The 24,815-nt window shown below is 41.6% G+C and overlaps 1 protein-coding gene across 1 annotated transcript in view; it reads left to right on the forward strand.

Moving 5' to 3' along the window:
• Positions 1 to 24,815, forward strand: part of EPS8L1 (EPS8 like 1) — a 132,153-nt gene that overhangs the window by 101,720 nt on the left and 5,618 nt on the right. The window contains exons 6-21 of the mRNA XM_040432560.1: positions 262 to 411; positions 498 to 580; positions 1,975 to 2,197; positions 3,886 to 3,994; positions 4,350 to 4,399; positions 9,883 to 10,009; positions 11,719 to 11,807; positions 11,893 to 11,967; positions 13,679 to 13,821; positions 15,553 to 15,688; positions 16,893 to 16,942; positions 18,837 to 18,933; positions 19,353 to 19,499; positions 20,536 to 20,647; positions 20,939 to 21,119; positions 22,083 to 22,215. Of these exons, the coding sequence (XP_040288494.1) occupies positions 262 to 411; positions 498 to 580; positions 1,975 to 2,197; positions 3,886 to 3,994; positions 4,350 to 4,399; positions 9,883 to 10,009; positions 11,719 to 11,807; positions 11,893 to 11,967; positions 13,679 to 13,821; positions 15,553 to 15,688; positions 16,893 to 16,942; positions 18,837 to 18,933; positions 19,353 to 19,499; positions 20,536 to 20,647; positions 20,939 to 21,119; positions 22,083 to 22,215 (1,905 nt within the window). The remainder of the gene's footprint in view (positions 1 to 261; positions 412 to 497; positions 581 to 1,974; positions 2,198 to 3,885; positions 3,995 to 4,349; positions 4,400 to 9,882; positions 10,010 to 11,718; positions 11,808 to 11,892; positions 11,968 to 13,678; positions 13,822 to 15,552; positions 15,689 to 16,892; positions 16,943 to 18,836; positions 18,934 to 19,352; positions 19,500 to 20,535; positions 20,648 to 20,938; positions 21,120 to 22,082; positions 22,216 to 24,815) is intronic.

Here is a 24,815-nt window from a genome sequence, read left to right on the forward strand (position 1 = left end):
ACCCCTGCCATCAATCATACAGTACATTGACAGCATATCCTGGGAATGTGCTTTCACCTAAAAAGGTGGGAACAGCCCTTTAAAGTCAGGCGATCATATCACAATGTACACAGAAGGGCCTTTCACACTTAAAAATGTTATCAAAGGAAGACCTCCACCTAAAAGATCCTGTCTACCAACTGTCGACCCTGTCTACCAACTGTACATTTAAACATGTATGTCGAAAGCATAGTAATTTCTCTTTGTGTTTTATGTGTACAGGAAGAGCTGGAAGTGTTTCCTGTCTCTGCCATCCAACGTTGCGATACTTTTCTCCCAGAAAATCGGCATCGACCTCTGCTGGTGCTAGTATGCCAGGAAAGATACCAACCGAAAGCTGATGTTCACTTCTTTCAGTGTGATGATATTGGGGTAAGGCATTTGGATTCAGGAACGTATGTTAAACTGATTACTGTGTAGTTGGCAGTCTCTCAATAATTTATTTTTACGTTTTCTAGGTGGAGTTGGTTTGTGAAGATATTAATAGTGCTGTGTCGGATTCCAAAACCGGAGATAACTCAAAAAGACCAGCAGCTCTACGGTATTACATCAATGGATTAGATTTAAGCTATATTACCTTAGGGTGTTTCTCAATGCTTTTCTTAGCTGTTTATGAGTCATGTCATGAGATGTATAATGTATTCATACTTTACTGGTCGTAGTTCTCGTTATTTTCCATGCAGTGCCAAATAGTTGTGGGCTCCAGAAGGGGCAGGCGCAGACAGCAGAGGGCCCCTGTGCAAGAGCTGTATCCGAGCCCTTGTTAATATCTTATAATAGATCAACCCTTTAAATCAGATTGTCATAGATCACCCCTTTCTACTGGGGCCCTGTGAAACTACAAAGGTTGAAAATATGGTATGTCTGTTTATGGGCTATAAAAGTAAAAAAAAGTCAAAACTGCTTCCTTTTAACCACTCAAAGGGTGGATCTCTGGCATGAATTTGCAATGGGTGCCTCCCCTTAGGGCCCTCTATATAACGCGTGTCTCTTGTGTAGGAATGCTGAGTGGTATGTTGCCGCCTAAAATTTCTCTTTATGTGTGTCACGGTGCTCCTACCTGGATACGGCTGGACCCCAGGCTTTGGCTCCGAAGCAATAAATAGGGGGAAAAATTGAGGAATAAAAGAATAACTAGAGTGCAGACCTTGAGATGAAGTTCAATGGCAGCTTTACTTTGCATAAACGTTCTCCAGAACGGTTTACAGGCTTTGTCTTGGTTCCAGCAGGCTTTAGCATGAAACTGGCAGGCAAACTCCACTCTGCTATATCTGTTTCTCTCTGACTCTGCTGTACTGACAGGCTGGCTGTATATCTCAGCTTCTTCTGTATGCTGCACTTCACTTTGTAGTGTGACTCCAGGTTATGCCAGGGAACTTTCCTCCTGACTCCTGAGGTTTCAAGCTTTGGCCTCCTTGGCCAGCAGAGCTTAGGGTGCTCTGGCTGGCGTGGGCATGTCCAGCAGAGACGTGCCCTTGCACACCCTTCTGCTTGCTGGGGGTAAACTAGACTGACTCTAACTGGTCCCCACCCTTCCTGCAGAAAGTAGGACTAGCCCACTTCCCTACAGAGGGGGGTTAGAATGGAATGGTAAGTTCCATTCTATCTAAGTACAGCTCTGCTGTGTTTGCTGCCACCTGCTAGTGAACCAGGCATATTACATGTTATAAACAGTTACAAACATTAGAAATGCACAGTGTGGAGGACTTGGAATAAATGCATAAGATGACATCAGATTAGACCAATAAAGACAGTAGCAAGATGCAGAAGTGGTAACACCACTCTGGGGTGTTACAAATTTGTAAAGGGCTGTGGAATATAGTGGCGCTAAATAAATATTATTATTATTACGTAACATATTTTTTAATGAAATGCTGTTATTGGATTGTTTGATATCAATCTTTAGCTTCTTGTATGCATCTTCCATCTCTTAAGGAACACTCAGCAGAAGATAATTCAGCAGGAAAGCACAAGTATCTCCGATTCATTTGGGCCTAATAGACAATGGAAACAGCCCCAGACACGCTACGTCAGCCCAGCAGACATCCTGGAGCGCGAATCACAGCGCAGAATTACAAAACCTCCAGACCAACCACTAAACCCTCAAGTCACTATCAATCCAGTTCCACAGTTCCAGGAGTCAAGCAGGTCCTCACAGGTATTTGGATTTATATTGACTGGATATGTCCATACAGATTCTGATATCGTATATAGTTTTCAGGTTTTTTTTTCAACAACATTATGTTTCAATTTATCATCAATGTCAATATCTCTGCTTGCTTTTTATATATATCCATAGGATAAAACTGTACTGATCTATCACTCATCACAGCCAATACAGTTATATCAAGTCTAGACAATCTCAGATAAACAGCATGGACTCTGGCCTGATTTTAAAGACGCTAATACATTGTAGCAAATTATCAGGGCAAGAGATTTTTGTAGCTGGTGGGTTTGTCTAAACTGCATGCATTGAAGCATTTTATTTCTGTATGGATTTTCAGCCTTGATATGGAAACAAGAATATTTCCATTCAATGATAGCCAGCAGAGTTGGTGAGAAATTGAAACATTTGATTTAAAATATATAACTCAGGTCTGCAGAGTGGTTCCTGCCATACTTTGTTGGTGCAAGCCCAGAGCCAATGTGCAATCAATGCGGCCTTGTCACAAACCATTCAGTTATCCTGAGCTGCATAATGTACTGACTGTACCTATACACACAGTACAAGGGCTAGGCTGGTTCACACGGTAAATTTTGCCTTTGGGTTTTCAAGGAGCCAAGGCCAAACTGTACCTCCCTTCGAGCACCAGTTTTATATTTTAAGATCAGCACTTGAGAAGTAGTAAAATCGCACTGAGATCCTCACTTTTTGGGCCCCATAGCAGAGGTAAGGCCTGCCTCTAGAGTAGACATTCCATTCTCATTGGGATAAGAAAAGAAGGGAGGGGCTAGGGCCAAACTGTACCTCCCCCGAGCAGCAGTTTCAAATTTTGAGGTCAACACTTGAGTAGTAAAATGGCACTGAGATCTTCACTTTTTGGGCCCCATAGCAAAAGAAAGGCCTGCCAATACAGCAGACATGCCATTCCTATTGGGATAAGAAAGAAGGGAGGAGCCAGGGTCAAAGCGTACCTCCCCCGAGCACCAGTTTCATATTTTGAGGCCAGCACTTAGGAGGGAGTAGTGAATTGCCACTGAGTTCCCCACTTTTTGGGCCCCATAACAGAGGTAAGGCCTGCCTCTAGAGTAGACATTCCATTTGTATTGGGATAAGAAAGAAGGGAGGAGCCAGGGCCAAAGCGTACCTCCCCCGAGCACCGGTTTCATATTTTGAGGTCAGCACTTAAGGAGTAGTAAATTGCCACTGAGATCCTCACTTTTTGGGCCCCATAGCGAGGTAAGGTCTGCTTCTAGAGCAGACATGCCATTTCTATTGGGCTATACAGCACAAAGATTCATACATTTAAAACAGAATATCTGTAGGAGGGCTAGATTAGGAACATAGCTATGGGAAAGGTTGGTGAGGCACGTGCCCGTGTCGGGGAGGGGTTCCTAAAAAGCCAGTTTATCTTGGCCAGCTACAGAGATGAGGCTTCAAACTTAACCCTTTAGGTGAATAAAAACCTTGCTAAGTTGGCTAGAAGTTGATACATTAGCATGTAATTATATACAATATAAACAGGTCTATAACTTGTTATTATGGTCTATAGTGATAGGCTAACATCACTACACACCATAGCGGTAATATCACTACAGACCTGTTGATGAAACGTCGCTGAAGCACATTTTCTCAGCTTCCCTTGTATTTCACATAGTGATTTTTTTTTTACATTGTGTGCCTAGGAATCTATCTATAGTCAAGTGATACGACCTGAGAGGGAATTACACGTCCCACAGAATTCTGGCAGCCCACAAATGCAACAGAAAAGTAGCTCAGGTGGACAGACAGTTGGTAAGTCACCAAGTATAAGGCTACTTTCACACTACCGTTTTAGTTTTCCAGTATTGAGATCCGTCGTAGGGTCTCAATACCGGAAAAAAACGCTTCAGTTTTGTCCCCATTCATTGTCAATGGGGACAAAGTGTAACTGAACAGAATGGAATGCTCCAAAATGCTGTTCATAACGGATGCAGACGGTTGTATAATCAGTAATGGAAGTGTTTTTGCTGAACCCTGCCGGATCCAGCAAAAACGCTAGTGTGAAAGTAGCCTAACCTGGATGAATGGAGATTAAAAAACTTGTAGCATTTCCATATATCAATACGCACATGTACTAAACATATTGCTACCATTAATGTTCTTACAGTTGATGAAGGCATCCAAGACCCAATGGCCATCAGAGCTGGACGGGAAGTGGTAAGTGTCAAATGTGTAAAAGTTTTTAAATTAACAATAGACATTACATAGACAAGCGACAGTCCTTTTTGCAACTGTAGAGCTTTTCAACCGAGCAGGAGACTGGGCTGAAATACTAAGCACAGCCACTACGAGAAGTATGGACTTGTGTGTTAACAATGGAAAGAATGAAGAGACCTCAGTGCTCACGCTAGGGCTATGGCACCTTCAAATAGCTGATCAATTGGGGTGCCAGGAGTCAGACCCCCCATTGATCTCATATTTGCAGACTATCCTAAAGCATCACTGAGCTTTCAAATAACTTTTCATATATCATAGTGACAGATCAAAGGTTTTGATCTGTGGGGCTTTGAGTGCTGAGACCCCCCACTTAGTGCTAGAACGTGGAGAGAGAAGTGCTCACATATCGCGCGCTCTCCTAGTTGCAGGAAACGGAATCGAAACAGACCCACAAACTTACGGAAACATAGAGAGCCTGTCTCCTGCTGTGAGGAGAGAGAGAATGATATACAAGTTCTTCCATCTCCTTGTTCCGGTGATGGGTGGGGGTCTCAGAACCTTTTGATATGTCGCTATGGCGTATCAAAACTTTTTTGTAAGCTCAGTGAGCCATTTATTTTTAAAACCTGGCTAGACCAGATCTAAAAAAAAATACTACAAATGGAAAATATTCACTTTGGGAGGAGTTTTCTTCTGTGGGCCAAATTCTTAATCTCCTCCCCCCAACCCTACCATGAAACAGATATTTGGATGGACATAACATACATTGCTATTAAATATACAGTAAAATACAGCACAATACCTGTTACATCCAGTGACCTCTCCTGTGATGTAGACTCTTTCCTCAATGTCTTCATTCGGAGATAAGACCACCATGATACCTTCTTTCAGCCGCTTCTCGTCTCTGCAGAGTTTCACAGAAAAAAAATTAGATTCTTCACTTTACTATCATCCTCTCCTTCCTGTTGTCTCAACACTGTCATCCTGCTGCCCCCCATTTCTGTGCTAGAGCGAGACAGATAGTCCCCCATAATATTATTCCCCCTGTATATTAGAATGACCCCCTCTGTATTATTATAATGGCCCCCTCTGTATTATTATTATTATTATTATTATTATTAATATTAATGGCCCCTCTATATTATCATTATTATTATTATTATTATTATTATTAGTAGTAGTAGTAGTATTAATATTATTATGGCCCCATCTGTAATATGATTATTGTTAATAATAATATTAATGGCCCCCTCTGTATTATTATTATTATTATTATTATGACCCTCTCTATATTATTATTATTATGGCCCCCTCTGTAGTATTATTATTATAATGGCCCCTCTTTTTTATTATTATTATTATTATTATTATTATTATTATTATTATTATAGCCCCTCTGTATTATAAGTATATATAATGGCCCCTTCTTTATTATTAGTATAATGACCCCCTCTGTATTTTTAGTACAATGGCCCCTCTGTATTATTATTATAATGGTCCCTCTGTATTATTATTATTATAATGGTCCCTCTGTATAATTATTATAATGGTCCCTCTGTATTATTATTATAATGGTCCCTCTGTATTATTATTATTATTATAATGGTCCCGCTGTATTATTAGTATATATAATAGCTCCCTCTTTATTATTAATATATATAATGGCTCCCTCTTTATTATTAATATAATGGCCCCTCTGTATTATTAGTATATATAATGGCTCCCTCTTTTTTTATTTTATTATTATTATTATTATTATAATAATAATAGCCCCTCTGTATTATTAGTATATATAATGGCCCCCTCTGTATTATTAATATAATGTCCCCCCTTTATTATTATTATTATTATTATTATTATTATAATAGCCCCTCTGTATTATAAGTATATATAATGGCCCCCTCTTTATTAGTAGTATAATGGCCCCCTCTGTATTATTAGTACAATGGCCCCCTCTGTATTATTATTATAATGGTCCCTCTGTATTATTATTATTATTATTATTATAATGGCCCCCTCTTTATTATTAATATAATGTCCCCCTTTTTGTTATTAATATAATGTCCCCCTCTTTATTACTAATATAATGGCCCCTCTGTATTATTAGTATATATAATGGCCCCTCTTTGTTATTAATATAATGTCCCGCTCTTTGTTATTAATATAATGGCCCCCTTTTTGTTATTAGTATAATGTCCCCCTCCATTATTAATATAATGGCCCCTCTGTATTATTTGTATATATAATGGCCCCTCTGTATTATTAGTATATATAATGGCCCCCTCTTTATTATTATTATTATGGCCCCCTCTGTATTATTATTATAATGGACGCTCTTTATTATTATTATAATAGCCCCTCTGTATTATAAGTATATATAATGGCCCCCTCTTTATTATTAGTATAAAGGCCCCCTCTATATTTTTAGTACAATGGCCCCTCTGTATTATTATTATTATTATTATTATTATTATAATAGTCCCTCTGTATTATTATTATATTGGCCCCCTCTTTATTATTAATATAATGGCCCCTCTGTATTATTAGTATAGAAAACGGCCCCTCTTTATTATTAATATAATGTCCTTATTTTTGTTATTAACATAATGGCCCCCCTCATTATTATCAGTATAAAGGCCCCCTCTATATTTTTTGTACAATGGCCCCCTCTGTATTATTATAATGGCCCCTCTGTATTATTATAATTGTCCCTCTGTATTATTATTATAATGACCCCCTCTTTATTATTAATATAATGGCCCCTCTGTATTATTAGTATATAAAACGGCCCCCTCTTTATTAATAATATAATGTCCCCCTCTTTCTTATTAATATAATGGCCCCCTCTTTGTTATTAGTATAATGTCCCCCTCTATTATTAATATAATAGCCCCTCTGAAGCCTATGAGACATAACGGAGGGGACGGGAGCCATAGGCTCCCTTGGCCCTCACTGAAATTCTTGCTGCCTGGTGCCCCCTGCAATTTGGCACCGGGGGCACCCCCCCCCCCCCCCCCCCCCCCCATGCTACACCACTGCTGATAGGACCAATTCCTTGACTTCAAAACCCAGAATGAGCAGGAAATTAAATGTATAAATTACAAGTCATACTGAATCTTTTACATTAAACCATGCTCACCTCTTCCTGCTCTATAACATGCTGCTTGTAGCTTACATCACATTTTCATGGTGACAATTATTCTCTTAGTACCTTTATCTTTTGGTTTTAAACTCATATTCTATAACATTAGTAAAGGGAAGACCTGTTTTTGACCTTTTAGTACACAATGTTCTTGATTTTGTCTCCACTCCAAACATAAAAGACGTCAAGAGATTTAAATACAAGTCACCAACAAGCATGATCTGGAGTGTACTGTCCTAACCTAGATCTCCCTACCCATGTCTCGGGCTGATACAATAGTGGTGAATGGCAGATTTAACATTTTTACTATTTTATTGGTAAAATATTTAATCCTTTTAAGAAACCTGCCGGACAGATCAATTCAAGCTACCGGTAAATGGCCAGTTGAGGGCACTGAGAGAGCATTGTAGCCCATATTAACATCCCATTGATCCTGATTACATCTGTGTCTCGGTCATTATTTTTATTGGGGAGCTGGCAGTATAGAAACAGGGTTTCTCTCTTTTGAAGTCAGTAAGAATTATGGAAACCTTGAGTGCACAAACAATTGCCAGTAAGAAGCAAGCTTGCGACACCCCATTCTCAAGATCTCATAACTGCCTAATACACATTTCATAAATATTAAAGGGACACTTCCATCAGAAATGGGTATTTGTAAAAATTCAGTATGCATAAAAAACTTTTTTTCCCCGATTGCCATTGAAAATTAACTGCAAAATACTGTCCTTTAGCAGTCAGTGCAGAAAGATAAAACTCCTGTATAGATAGGTAATTCATTGTCAGTTTACTGTTGATGTGAGAAGATGTTATCTTAAGGGCGATCCTCATGATAATACTAGGTGTAGAATTATGATAACAGTATGACAGCTGTATTATTCTCTTGATAGATCTATGCAAAGAGGTATCTCCCAAGAAAGAGAACCATCTCGCCAGCGCCCCTATTGGAACTGGCTCCCTATGAGTCAAGATCCAGCTAGAATCCTACTCCGTACTGATGAGGGGCAAGCACCCTCAAACAGCTGTCTACAGATAGATATTTGGTCTGGCTATATTCCTTTGTGAAATCCCAAGTATTTTTGGAACGTTGGATCCTTGGAACGTTGGATCCTGACTCATAGGGAGCCACTTCAATAGGTGCCACTGGTGAGATGTTACTTTTTCTTGGGAGATACCTCTTTGCATATTTGTTTCCCATCGAGCATTGCCAGTAGGTCTCCATAACATGGAGCACTACCAGTAAGTCTCCATACAGGACTGGTCTCTTTAAAGGGAACCTGTCATCAACTTTATGCTGCCCATACTAACTGCAGAATAAAGTAGAGAGGTGAGTTGATTTCAGCAGTCTGTCATTTATAAGTTAATAGTAAGTGGTTGCCGAGAACCAACATCACAATCATTGCAGACTGGGCCTGGAAAAGAGTCACGGCCACCTGAGAAGAGTCATGGTTATTCATGAATTCCTGCTCTCCTGCCCACCTGCTGATGACTCACAGTCTTCTACCTAGTTTTCTCCCTTTCTCTCTAGGAGAAAACTGCCAATCATCAGCAGATGGGTGAGAGTGCAGGAGATTATGAATAACCATGACTCTTCTCAAGTAGATTTGACTCTTTTCAAGGCCTGCCTGCAATAATTATGATGCTGGTTCTCGGCAACCACTTACTTTTAGCTGAGTGACACACCGCTGAAATCAACATGTCTGTCACTATTTTATGCTGCCCTCAGTTGGGTCAGCATAAAATTGATGACAAGTTTCCTTTAAGGAGATTCAGCACCTCGCCTAAGCAGCTTGATAGGCCTAAATAAAGATGTCCACAGAACAGCATTGCAATTATCAGTATGTTCTAACTAGGTCACTATCGGGTCGCAGCAATGGGTTGATTGAAAAGGACAGGAAGTAGAATACGTGGAATGACTTCAAAAAGTCATATCCAGAAAGTCATCTATTCATTTATTTATGTTTGTTGCTTTTTGCTAAATTACTTAGAATAGTCATGTATAGGTTATTAATATGTAATAAAAAAATGTTTTGATAGAAGTGTCCCTTTAAATTATGGAAAACCGTTCAACTAAAGCTGAGCTGTGGGATCAGACAGTGTGACAGAAGAAGAAGTCCCGTGCAGCTAGAAGATATTCAATGTCATTAGTTTGCAGAGATTGGTGCTGGGTTGGGACACATCATATGTAACATTCACATTTCTTTTGCCCCAGTACTGTATTTGTACAGCATGCTTTTATTTTCGTAAAATGAGATTTTATTGGCTGTGATTTACTATATATGAATTATTGCTCTGTGTTATACCTTTACACTGTTTTACAGAGGTTTGTTTGTGTGTTGCACAGGACGTACTGAATCATTGCTTTGATGACATTGAGCTCTTTATGGCAAACCTTCAGAAGTCAGCAGAAGCATTCAAAGTCCTAAATCAAAGAAAAAAGTCGAGAAGGAACAAGAAACCAGAAGCCGGAGGTAAACGCTAAGAAACACTAAGAAAAGAAGGATGTAGTGTCTTATGTGCCTGCTTGATAGAATACCTTCCAATGTTGTTGTGACATTAATGGGGTCCTCCAGCTTTTATTATGCCTAAAATGCATAAAATGGGGTCTTCTTGGTACTAAGTAGAGAGCTGAACGTAAAAAAAATATATATATATAAGCAATGTGGTCAGTCAAAGGTGGGACCTGCACTTATCAGACAATGGGGGCATATCCTAGCGATATGCCCCCATTGTATGTGAAGGCAAAACCCCTTTAAATATGGGTTTCGGTTTCTAAGCTAATGAATGGGGTCTTCCTTTCAGGAGCCCCATCTATTTGCCTGAGTGGAGATCGGCTACAAAGAGCACTTCTCCCTTTCCCTCTCCCTGACACTACCATGCATTATACAGAATGCCTATTAAAGGGGTATTCCAGTTGTCTCAAGTCATCCCTTATCCACAGGGCGGGGGTCCTACCACTGGGACCCCCACCAATCACAAGAACGGGGGGCCCATACCCTCTGCAGCCCCCCGAAATGAATGGAGCTGCCAGTCGCACACATGTGTCTGGTTGCTCCATTCAATTCTATGACAGTTCCACAGATAGCCGGGCCCTGTACTCAGCTATCTCCGGAAATCCCATAGAAGTGAAGGGAGGGGCTGTGTGCATATGCGACTATTTCAGAGGGACTGCAGGGGGTACTGGGCCCCTGTTCTCGTTATCAGTGGGGGTCCCAACAGTAGAACCCCCAGCGATCTAATAGTTACCCCCTATCCTGTGGAAGGGAATAACTTGAAACAACCGGAATACCCCATTAACTTCAATGGGCGATGCTTAATTTAACCTGTGGCGGTGCTGCAAGGGAACTGAACACTTGCTGCTGAGTTACACCACATATTATAGCTGATCACTGTGAGTCCCAGCTGGGGGATGACATGTGATCAGCATTTTTCTGAGGAACCTTCTGTCAAAAAATGTATCTGCCCACCCGCACTACCGTGGCCACTTGACACTCCTCACCCGTGAGGGAATCGCTGCTAGGTCCCCAGACACAGTCTGCTGTTTAGACTGGTGAAATCTGAACACACATATATAAGAAAAGTCTGGTTTTGAAACAACGAGGGTGAGAGCCTGCGCTGATTGTGGTGTAGTCAAGGGCTTAAAGACACAAGCACTGATATAAAGTTGTATGGATTGGTACCTGACGAAGGAGCCCGACTGGCTCAGAAACGCGTCGGATAGTTTTTTGTCCCCTGAAGGCATCCATACAGAGTGCGGTGACGTCACACGACGAAGTTCCCGGACTTTAAACTGGTGGTTCCCTCGCACGAGTGATTTGCTGCTGGCCGGAGCACCACTCACGCTAGAAGGTTGAACCAGAAGCCATCCAGACACCAGCTTCCCTGCGATAACAAGGAGAATCTTCCACGCATACATCGGTCTTCTACAAGGTACCAATCCATACAACTTTATATCAGTGCTTGTGTCTTGACTACACCGCAATCAGCGCAGGCTCTCACCCTGGTTGTTTTAAAACCAGACTTTTCTTATATGTGTGTCTTCTGTCAAAAAAGGCGACAAGCTCTAAAAGCAGAAAGCAGAAAAAACAGAACAGGCAGTGATGATTAAGCCCTGTAACTGTCCTAACATTCATGTACCTGGAGAGTAATGTTCTTACATCACATTTATATTTTTGTGCAGAGGGATTGCTTACTCTCCGAGCCAAACCTCCCAAAATGGAAGAATATGAAGAAGCTGCACAGAAATTCAAATACAGCTTCTGTCTACTGGTATGTGATAAATGCAAAAAGTGAATTAAACCATACTACAAAAAGTAGGTCTCCATATCATGTTTCCATCTGTTTCTCTACATAGGCAAGGCTTAGGAATAACATCATGAATCCCAGTTCGGTTGAGCTTACTCACTTCTTATTCGGACCACTTAAAACTGTAAGTTTTATCTATTAGTAGTTCTTCTTTATTCAACAAGTGCTTGCTTGTATGACTGTAATGTGACAGTTTAGTGACATGTAGCATTTAAAGTGTAGATTACCTTTTGGAACTTTAGGGCTCCACCAATGTAACAGAAAAGTTGCAGCACTAGCAGGACTTGTGTCTGACCTCAATGCTTCCTACATCACCAAGGAGTCCCAAGCTTACTGTAATGGACAGTGCGGGTAGACCCACTGTGCCAACTAGCCGATCTGACTTTGGGCTATTCCTGACAGTGCTGTCCTGGTGGTCCCCTGGTTTTCTCCCCTTAACCTCTTTCCCAGGATCTGGTCTTCGATGCAGGGGAGCCATCAGGCCACTACCTCTTGGAATAGTCCTGGTGTAGTTGGCAACTGAATCAGGGGGGTAAGAGACACCGGTGTGAAGCACCAATGGGTCAGGTAGTAGTCGTAGTCAAGAAACAGTCCAAAGTCAGGCCAGGCACAGTTTGTGCATATCCGTAAACCAAGTCTGAGGTCTGGACAGGCAGCTAATGGTCAATACGATAAACAGACAGAGATCAGGACAGGCAGTGGAGGATCAGGGATGGTAACAGTACATGGACAGTCATATAAAGATAAACACACATTCACTAGGACTAGAATACCTGAGGTAGGCACCTTAAATATACTCCATTGGCTCAGGAAGGCGTCTTAAATACACTGACCAAAAATATAAACGCAACACTTTTGGTTTTGCTCCTATTTTGCATGAGCTGAACTCATTTCTGAAACATTTTCTACATACACAAAAGACCCATTACTCTCAAATATTGTTCACAAATCTGTCAAAATCTGTGTTAGTGAGCACTTCTCCTTTGCCGAGATAATCCATCCCACCTCACAGGTGTGGCATATCAAGGTGCTGATTAGACAGCATGAATATTGCACAGGTGTGCCTTAGACTGCCCACAATAAAAGTCCACTCTGAAATGTGCAGTTTGATCACACAGCATAATGCCACAGATGTCGCAATGTTTGAGGGAGCCACTCTGAAATGTGCACATTTTTGCCTTACTAGGGGGGGGGGGGTTCAGAAGAAAACCAGTCAGTATCTGGTGTGGCCACCATTTGCCTCACGCAGTGCAACACATAGAGTTGATCAGGTTGTTGATTGTGGCATGTGGAATGTCGGTCCACTCCTCTTCAACAGCTGTGCGAAGTTGCAGAATATTGGCAGGAGCTGGAACACGCTGTCGTGAACAATATTTGAGAGTAATGGGTCTTTTGTGTATGTAGAAAATGTTTCAGATCTTTGAATTCAGCTCATGCAAAATGGGAGCAAAACCGAAAGTGTTGCGTTTATATTTTTGTTCAGTGTATATTCCATTGGCTGGGGGCAACTAGGGTGCATGCATGCTGGCTATTTAAGAGCTGGGAAGAGAGCACGTGCCCTAGAAACAGACTGGAAGGTTCCAGGGGAAGGCAAAAAGCGCACACTCAAAATAAATGTCAACATAAAATAATATAATTATTTAGTGCATACTACGGGAAATAAAAAATGGAAGTGTGCTCCATAGTGGCTGCTATAGTGATATGAAGGGAAATACAGTATAATATTACCAGGCCTATAGGAGTAGAATTGTGAGGTTTAGTGATTTTGGGGCACTAAAGTGCCACTAATTGGTTGTAGGACATGAAAATGTTAACTTGTCTTTTCATGAAATCAGCTGGTGGAGAGTTCCGGAGACATGGCTGCTGATATCAAAAGTCCATTGCTAACCAAAGAAGCTGTTGGTATGCTGAATGAGTGCTTAGATGACACAGAGCTGGAATTATGGAATTCTTTGGGACCAAACTGGACCAAACCACGGTATGAAGAGATATACTGCACATCCCTGCCACAGGTTTATCTTGTTCATTAGGCCCCATTCAAATGACTGTATTTTTGGTCTGCATCCGATCTGCATTTTTTGGGGATTGGATGCAGGCCCATTAATGGGGTTGCAAAAAATGCGGACATAGCACCGTGTCCGCATCCATATGTCTGTTCTGCAGACCCACAAAAAAGATAGAACATATCCTGTCCTATAGTCCTATGCCTAAGGGTGCATTCACATGATCGTAATTCGCAGTCCACAAAAAGTATGGATGGCTTCCATGTTGCATCCGTTTTTTTCAGACTCAGTGTAACAATGCCTATTCTTGTCCGAAAAACAGACAAGAATAGGACAGGTTCTATCTTTTTTGGGGGACTGCGGAATGGACATACGGCTGAGGACAACACACTGCGGACCCATTGAGGTGCAGAGCAAAAATACGGTCATGTGAATGGGCCCTTATCAAGAGGATCTCTGGGAAAGATGAGACATTTTTGATAGAATTACTCTGAAATAAAAAGGTTCGTTACAAATGCCGAACGCTATTGATTCTGTTCCTGTTAAAGCTGTGTATTGACCAATATGGCACCATTACAGCTTTCTCAGGAGGTTTCTGCCCTTAATCCTAAATCATCGGAGGTGTAGGCAACACAACTATGATGTGTCATTTATAGTACTGATCAAGTGCTGGTATTCAAGAGACAGAGGGGCCTTTTGGGCACCACCAGGTCCAAGTGTGACCGCTACCTCAACACTTTCAAAAGTTATGTCCGTGCCCAAATGACAATGATAGTAACATAGTACATAAGGCCGAAAAAAGACATTTGTCCATCCAGTTCAGCCTGTTCTCCTGCAAGTTGATCCAGAGGAAGGCAAAAAATAAACTCTGTGAGGTAGAAGCCAATTTTCCCCACTTAAGGGGGAAAAAATTCTTTCCCAATCGGACAATCAGAATAACTCCCTGGATCAACAACCCATCTCTAGTAGCTATAGCCTGTAATATTATTATGATGCCTAGTGATATAGCAACACAAGAGGAGTAGCTGCCCTATCGCCAATGTCTGACCTATTCACAAGTCTTGAAACATAACTAAAGATATCAGTCAACCAAGAGCCTTCTCCAAAAGGAAAATGAGACCCAACTGCAGGCAGCTATTGCAGGGTCTGTTAAGAGACATGGACTATAGGGCAGCTACCTCCATTAGGTGGCACTTCAGAGACGGCTTTCTTTCCCTTGGAAGTGAAGTAATCTGCACATCCATCTTCCCAGGGAGCATTGCATTGCCTATAAGACTCCCTATGCCAGCACTGCCTCCCTCCACAAGAAAAAGCAATACCCTCCAAGAACACAAGAGGATATATCACTAGCTCACTAGGCAGATATGCAATCCGTTCAGGAGTCAAGCTTAGTGGGAGCTGTAACGGTTGCTGTTTTTCTACCCAACTTGACAGAAGAGAACATTTACTGGTATTATTTTTATATCGTGAGAGATTTTCTTTGGTCTTAAAAACAAGGCTGGCTTGCATTATACAAATATATAGAGCAAAAATGCTGAGACTTTGCAAGATGTTCCTTACAGCCAGAATACAGACTGCAAAATTAAAATCACATACTGTTACCAATGCCCAGTGCAAAGGAGCAACTGTCAATCATCCAACCGACATGAATGTGCAGAATATTGTTTAACTGTTATGCATTTACTGAATATCCTTTTTATATTAAGACTGGAATTCCCGCGGGACTATTGGGAGCCATACATTCCCACATTTAGGGATGGATGGGTGCCCACTAACAGTGATGGAATACCCTGGGAAGATCCTGTTGAGCTCCAGCATCGCCATGAAGAATTAAGGTTACAGGTTAGTAGTTTGCACATGAAACATACAATGTTACATTTTTCATGCACTCCATTTTCTCTCCTGATTCCTAGTTTGGAGCTCTTCTACTTCTGATGTATGTGTTTTTGTCTTATGTCTCAAAGGTGAAGGTATTGTCTAAGAATAGAAAAAAAGCCTCTTTCTTCCCAGAAAAAGTACCATTTTTGTTGGGCATTTCAGCTCAGCTTAAAGGGGTTGTCCAAGCTGATAACATAATAAAAACACTTAAATGCTCCTTCTGAGCCTCATCCGATCCAGTGCCACTACTCCTTACCTGGGCCCCAGCCAGTTATGTAATGTTGGCCTCAGCGGTATACAGCCCAAGGCCTCAGAGGCCTGTGATTGGCTGCAGAGGCATACAGGACACAATAACGGTGCATTCACACAACCGTATAAATGGGGCCACAAAAGATGTGGACAGCACACTGTGTGTTGTTCTGTTCCGCGGCCCCGCAAAAAATATAGAGAATGTCCTATTCTTCTCGCAATCGCAGACAAGAATGGGCATTCTTTATATAGCGCCAGCCATGTACGGCCGTTATCCGTGTTTTATGGATCCGCAATTTGCTCGTCCCCGTCCCGCTTGCCATTGGCTGCTCCCCCCCCCCCCCCGCCCCCGATACTGGATGTTTTCATCCGCACACGGGGAGAAGCAGCAGCAGCGGTGTGGGGACCAGGAACAGCGCAGGGAGCGGGGTAAGTATTTTCCTTGTGAGGGACCTGGCATATGGGGGGGCAGTTTATAGTATTGGATAACCCCTTTAAAGTAAAACACTGTGGTCTCTTCCTAGACCAGTGATGTCAAGTTCATCGTCACATGGCCTATGTCCAGCTCAGTCCCATTTAAGTGAAAGGGCCTTTGCTGCAATACCGAACACAGCCACTATACAATGTACAGCTCTGTGCTTGGTATGGTGTGAAGAGGCTGCAACACTCACCGGAGCACTGCGGCCTCTTCAAACAGCTGATCGACAGGGATGCCAGGAGTTAGACCCCCACCAATCAGATATTGATGACCTATCGTAAGTATAGGCCATCCGTATTGAACCAAGGAAAGCCTCTTTAAGCTAAATTGCATAACACTACAGCATGTAATGTATTTTCACCTCGTTATAGATAGATTTTTATGTACTCTGCTAATCAGTACATTTTAGTTATTTTTTATTTTCCATGTGTCTTTCCCTAGCAATCAGCTCCTCAAGTTAATCAACCGTTACCTCCCCCAACTCTGAATGGGTATGTGCTTTCATATAATTGCTGGCATTTATTACTATGTAATTATTATCCTTTCTTCATATACGTTTAAGGCTACTTTCACACTGGCGTTTTGGCTTTCTGTTTGTGAGATCCGTTCAGGGCTCTCACAAGCGGTCCAAAACGGATCAGTTTTGTCCTAATGCATTCTGAATGGAAAAGGATCCGCTTAGAATGCATCAGTTTGCCTCCGATCAGTCTCCATTCCGCTCTGGAGGCGGACACCAAAACGCTGCCTGCATAGTTTTTCTGTCCGCCATGTGGTGTGGAGCAAGACGTTTTTTCTGACACATTCTGGCACAATAGAAAACGGATCCGTCAGTACTTTCAATGATGTTCAAGACGGATCCGTCATGGCTATAGAAGACATAATACAACCGGATCCGTTCATGACGGATGCATGTGGTTGTATTATTGTAACGGAGGTTAACCATCACGGGTATATACCCATGTTATATGCAAATATAAAATTAAAATTATTGAAATATAATGACCAGAGAAATCTGTGGACTGTACCTCTGTGTGCATCAATTTCATACAGAATTTCTGCTAATAATGACATGCTCAACTGGATGCAACGCAGAGGCACCCATCTGTAACACTGCCCAACACCATCTACCATGTGGCATCTTTAATACTAGGGTCTTCTTATCTGGCCTTCGGGCCCCCTCAGGCCCAGTTGTGATAACTTCCCCTGTATATCTGTGCCATTGGATACACCATATAACAGTACATGGAGTGCTGCAGCTTTGTAATATAGGGTTATAGGGGCTATGTGTGCCGCTTGCTTAAAGGGGTTGGCCACTTTCTGGCTACTTGTGACCAGTGTGTGTATAAGATGACTATATGGCACTTACAAATACAGCCTTTGTTGATATTCTGTGCTGTTTTCTATATTTCATAAGCCATGCCCCATGGTCAGGCAAATCTTCTGTGTGGTCCACACAGAGGTCATGTCTATAAGATAGCCACTAATGGAGGGTCATGTGGGTCTTGCATTCCATTCAAACACACTGTACCTGCACTAAACTCCCAACAGTAAGTGCAGATGGCAGGTGCTGTGTATTTGAATGGAGGAGACATCACATGGAGGCGATTTGCCTGGTCACATGACCCTCCATCAGCGGCCATCTTATAGACATGACCTCTGTGTGGACAGCACAAAATACTTGGCAAACAAGGGGGCATATCTTACGAAATATAGAAAATGGTGCAGAATAAAAAAAAATAAAAGATCTATTAGTAAGTGCCATATAATCATCTTACAAACACATTGGCCAACAGTAACCAGAAAGTGGGCAACCCTTTTAATTGTGTACCTGAAACCTAATTTATAGAGATCACTGCACTAAAGAATCAAACAACTGAACATTTCTGTTAGGCCTCTTGCACACGACCGTGTGCTGCCCGTGGCCGTATTGTGGCCCACATACGGCGGGTCCGTTGAATGGGTCCGCAAATCCGGAGATGCGGTACGGAACGGAATCACGGAACGGAAGCACTATGGAGTGCTCTCGTGGGGTTCCGTTCAGTGCTACCGTTCCGCAAAAAGATAGAACTTGTCCTATCTTTTTGTGGAACGGACGGATCGAGGACACCATTCAAGTGAATAGGGTCGCGATCCGCATGCGGCTGGCCCACGGTCGGTGCAGCACGGGCACAGGCAGCACATGCTCGTGTGCAAGAGGCTTTTGAATGAAGTCTAAAAATGGAAAAGTCTTTCCCAGTGTGTGGTCAATCCAGCGCATTGTATGAAGTCTTTTGCAAAGAAAGAGCACGTCATTCCAACTTTTTTGCATTACACAGGGATTGATGCATTGCACAAAGAAAGCAGAGCATGTTACACAAACTACATTTTTTCAATTTTATTTTGCAGCCACCAAGAGACAGACAGCAAGTGTGTGAGCTGCACGTACGATTTTGTTGCCAGAAACAGCAGCGAGTTGTCAGTGTTACAAGGAGAAACACTGGAGGTATGTAATATGTCTATGCCACTAGTCTGTCCCCTGGCACTACATTAGGCTTACATTCTCACAGTCTATTGCATGGCAGCCCAAGATGTCCCTTTTGACCTACAATCTTGTATGTTAAAGGGGCATTCATATAATACTAAGTTATCACCCATGATAGGTGATAACTGCTGGGACCCCATACCATTCACCAGAACAGTGTCCCATGCCTCCCTGTTTAAATGGAACTCCAGTCAAGCATGAATGCTGTCTCACTAGTCTATGGGTAGTACAGATATTCAAATATAAGGGATCCTTATAAAGTTTTTAGTTTTTTTTAAAGAATCAGCATTGAATGTATGGAGGACATCACTTTCATGTTCACTATGTTAAGTATCAAGGCACTGTACATCCTAAGAATGTCTCATTTTTAAACCTTTTAGGTTTTGGATGACTCCAAGAAGTGGTGGAAGGTGCAGAATCGCTTTGGACAGTCTGGTTATGTACCTTATAATATACTTGCCCCAGTAACAGCAGAGGAACTTAACAGAGCAAAACAAAATGGAGTCCCACCCGGGAGCCCGGTAAAGGTATGCTCACTTAAAAAAAAAAAATAATAATCTTGTGAAGAAGTAATTATTCACAGAGTACCACCCCAATTTAAAACATAGCCTTTATTATAAGCACTAAAATTTAGTGGGTAATTTTAGTGCTTATAATAAAGGCTCATTTGGATTCATACCACCAGAGTATATCTACCCTCTGACGGGTTACTGCCTTAGCTGTGATTCCTTGTAAAGAAGAAGTTTAAATCTTCAAGGGAGCTGCTAATATTAATATGTACAGTATGTATCTGAAAATTCCTGGAGGTTCTCCAAACTGGAGATGTGAAATAGGGTTGTGATCCTGTGTCATTCCTTGCCATACGCCTAAGATTGTGATCAGCCAGCACATTGTCTGTACAACATGCCAGACAAAATTGGCAGATCATGGAGATAGAGTGGCCTTGCGCATATTGGCAAATAATCGGCTGTAGTAAAGTTACTTAGCTTAGATAAAAGACAGTAGAGGGGAGACCTAATAATACAGAGTTCTCTCCCATGATCTATTCATACCCAGGACTGTGACAATGATAAGGGGACTTTCTCTACATCTAGAGGAAAGCAGGTTTCTCCATCAACATAGAAGAGGATTCTTTACTGTACGAGCAGTGAGACTATGGAACTGTCTTGCAGAGGACATTGTGATGGTAAATTCACTAAAAGGGTAAAAGAGGAGCCTGGATGTATTTTTGGAGAGTAATAATATTACAGGTTATAGTTACTAGAATTCTGGAGAAGAGTCATTGATCCAGGGAGTTATTCTGATTTGGTGTCAGGAAGGTTACTTGTAGTTTCAGCGGACAGCCAAGAAATCCAACCTGACAGTTTTGACAGACAAAATTCTGCCATGGGCCCTTGCAAATAATGGTTCACATATAATTCTCAAACAACGGTTGTCCAAAATGGTCAAATCTGACATTTATCTTATGTGTATGTGAAGCATTAGTGTCATATGCGATGCAGCATTCAAGGACATTCAGTTGGAAAACGTTCTATTAATTAATCCTTTCACCATTTCTTACAGAAGTCACAACCACCAACACCTCCCAAAAAGCCATCAAAATCAAGTCTTGTCATGCCAGGACAATGGGACACAGTAGATAGTCAATATCCACAACAGACTATTGTCCAACAAGGTAGAAATTGTAACTTTACATTCAGAAATTATGATAACCAAGATGTTTGTTTCTAAAGACTGGATTTTCATTGGCAGACTCAGGAGATGTATAGACACATCTAATTATTCATGATCATCATAGGAGGACCATTAATGGACAGTGTCCATTGAAATTAATTGTCCACTGTTGTCTCATCCATGTGAAAGTGACTTGGGTGTAATGTCCAATACTGCATAGTGGGGGGTAATAGTGCAATTTTACCAAGCAATCTGATTCCAACAAATCCAACTGAATTTTTTGTTTTGTCAGAAAAATTTGACCGAATAAACAGTATGAATGAAGAATTACTGATCAGGCTGGCAAATGGCCGAACAGCACCACAGAAGAACCTAAATATCCACAAGATGTCAGATACCTCCATTCCACTAACTGATGAATCTAGTTCCTCAGAGGTCTCCGCTTGGCTCCAGGCCAAAGGCTTTAACTCAATGTGAGTCTTCACTTTAGGTCTTTCCCTGAGCCAATTTGTTTAGGCTTGTTTAGTTGTTTAGGTGCTTGGACTTGGCATGAAATAAACCTGTATTTTAAGCATTTATTGTTCAAAAGTTCTCACTAGGAATATTAGGTAGGTTGACCTCAGCCTGTGCTCTCTACAGTATTTCTTGAGAAATAATTCTTCAGTACTGTTATAGCATGTGGTGTACCTCAATATCCGTGGTCTACAGCAATGTGTCAAATTTATCTTATACTGTATATCTGACTGTCTTTCTGAGCATTTCCAACCACCTAATAGTTTCTTATCTGCATCTACATGCAGTGGCATTTTTGATCTTGAGATTTTGCAACAGCCAAACACTAAAAGGATGACCAGATGGTTGTCATGGATCCGGCTGATAAAACCCCTGCATTTAGTGAAGATGTGGGTGGATTCAAATGTATTATTCCATGGTGCCCATTGATATGAACCATGTAATACATTTCTAGATTTACTGCAAAATCTTTAGTGGCCTTACACACATTCATTTTGTCTTGCATTTTTTACACCAGATAAAGCACATGAATTTCTTTTTGGCCACCTGTGTTTTTAGCCGCTGTTTTTGCGAAAAAATTTTGAGTATTTTTTGCGCAGTGTTTTTGCTGACTGACATTTTTTATGGCAAAATTTCCCCTATAGAGAAGCAATGCCTGAAAAACACCAGAAAAAAATGGCAAGAGCTACATCATGCTGTGCCACCTAATTAACAAAAACACTAGAAAAATACTGGTGTCCTGTGTTTCATATTTCTCACAGACCTTCAGCTACCATTTGGATTTGGCGTTTCTACCACAAAAAAAGGCACCAAAAAAAACAGATGCAAAAAAAAAAAACCTAAAAACACCATCAACCATCAGCAAATACCTACATGTAAAAGCACCGTTATACTAATAATGACTATTTCTTTTGCTGTTTTAGGACTGTAACATCCCTCGGTGTCTTAAATGGCGCCCAGCTGTTTTCTCTCAGAAAAGAAGAGTTGAAATCTGTGAGCCCTGACGAAGGCGCTAGAGTATACAGCCAGGTCATGGTGCAGAAGGCTCTTCTTGAGGTATGAGACCAAACACACATACTCCTAAAAATATTTGAAGTACATATGTCGTCATGAACCAGTTCAATGGTGCTAGCACTTGGCCAACACAGGGCTTGTTTGTAGTCTGTATAGAAGCTGCATACACAAAACTGTGCAATATTTTTACATCAAGACTATTTAGAGTCATTTCGTTTCCACAGGATCAATCATTAAACATTGGGACAGATTTACTAATCCTGTCTAATGGTTAGACAATATACTGTAGCCTAGACAACTAAAATGGCATGTGCCAAAATTTACTACTTTTTGGCACCAGCCACTGTGATAAATTCGGAGCATTTTTAGACAAGCAAATATATGACAGTTTTTTGATGCAAACTGTTGCAGAATTCTAGTGCACTTTGATTAGTAAATCAGCTCCCCTATATTTGCTAAAGTACACATGGAGTCAGGGCCGGATTAACGTAGGGGCTGATGGAGCTGCAGCTCCAGGCCCCTACCATAAAATAGGCCCATCTGCCAGCCAAAAGGCCGTCGGGAGGGTTAAAAGTCCTCTGTTGTACACAGCGCAGCGTCACATAGAGCACAGACAATGCAGAGACGCTCACCTCATGCTGGCAGCAGGGAGCCTGAGGGCGGGACTCGGGAGGAGCGTAATATGATCCTAGAGTGGAAGCTGCTTCTGCCAGCCCCTCCCCTCCCCGCCCACCAACCAATCAGAGCTGAGGCAAGGCAAGCACTTCACAGGTCCTGTAAGGGAACTGCACAGTGTAAAGTGTAGTTCCCAGGTTAGAACAGTGCATCTGCTAGGACCTGTGATGACATCATCTTCAGCATCACAGGTCCTGCAGAATCTAGCAAAGGAACTGCACCAAAAATGGTGTAGTTCCTAGGTTTCAAAGGTACATCTGCCAGGACCTGTGATGACATCATCACAGGTCCTTCAACCCCTAACAGCAAGTATTAGTTCACAATCAGCTCTGCATTGATCCATACAGACTGGAATGGAGTGGTAAGAGGAGGTCCTCCACTTTTCATCATTTACCCCCCCTCCATGTCCTGTTTTTACTCATTGCTCACTCATGTATAATACTTCAGACAGGTACAGTGACCACAACCTCATGTACTTCACACACACAGTGACTATAATGTATAACTGACCACATATTTCTATAAACACTGCATCTACAGTATTATACCTTGTATGCCTCACATATATATATATATATATATATATATATATGCACACACACACACTCTGCATATATTAAACAGTATTATAGATGCAATATGTACAGATATATAATATATATTGCAGTGTACTGATATGTGAGGTACAAGGTATAATATATGCAGTGTGTATAGATATATTGTATATACAGCAGTGTACTGATATGTTAGGTACGAGGTATAATAGATGGTGTGTACAGGTATATTGTATATACAGCATTGGATTGATATGTAAGGTATGAGCTGTAATTTATACCTCATATATCAGTACACTGCTGTATATACTATATACCTGAACACACTGCATATATTATACCTCGTACCTCACATATCAGTACACTGCTGTATACACTATACATCTGTACACACTGTATCTATTATGCCTCTTTTGTGTGCCAGGCCTGTTTTGTAATCCCAATCCGGCCCTGATGGCATAAATTATAAAACAGCAGCGAACATAGTTCATGGAACAAAGAGAGAGGCCTGGAATGGGTAGTGGGAGGGGCTATAAAAGGGGAATGGGGGCCCAATTTAGATTCTTGCTATGGGGCCCAGTGATTTCTATGTACGCCTTTGACAGGAGCAGAGAGATAAGAGAAGTGACAGATGACACAGAGTTTAGATTACAGGTTGAATTAACCCTTTAGGATCAAATTGGCTTCTCAGGAGATAAATATGTTAAAGGCATCTCATTCAGTAGCTATATAACTAAGGGTGGGTTCACATCTCCTTTATGGATTCCGTTAAGTGGGGACTGTGGGGACTATTTTATTATCAGCCAGTGACTGTGTTACTGTAATACTGTTATCAATTCAGCACATAGTTTTCCCTGTGCGTGCATTCACATTTCACTTCACTTGGTTCGTTGTACTACTGTCAGTGTCAGACTGTTGTCACTGTGGGTAACAATGCACAACAGACAACAATGCACGCCACAGTGACAGCTCCTGACTCCTGTCCTGAGTACTCCTGTCCGGTGTCAGCCTCAGCTTCCCTTCACTATCACTATAATCAATCACTCTTCCTGATCCTGACTCACTCATTAGAGAGCTGAAGAGCCGACTGAGTCAGCAGCAGCAAGTGAATCGAATGGATAGCATCTGCGCATGCGCACCGGCACCTAGAGTCTTCAGTTCACTTGCGAGTCAGCTCAGCAGTCAGTGACTCAGCAAGTGAACCGAAGATCCGATTCATGAATCGGTTCATTTGAATGAGCTGATTCAAATGAACCGATTCATCTGAAAGATCCGAACTTCCTATCACTACTGAGGTCATATCCGGCGGGCCGCGGCATTACAGGAACAGCACCAGCTGCTCTGACGTCCTGCCGCCGGATATACGTCACAGGATATCCGGCGGCAGGACGTCAGAGCAGCTGGTGCGGTTCC

The sequence above is a fragment of the Bufo bufo genome, chromosome 1 (assembly GCF_905171765.1).
Source record: "Bufo bufo chromosome 1, aBufBuf1.1, whole genome shotgun sequence".
Classification (NCBI taxonomy): Eukaryota; Metazoa; Chordata; class Amphibia; order Anura; family Bufonidae; genus Bufo; species Bufo bufo.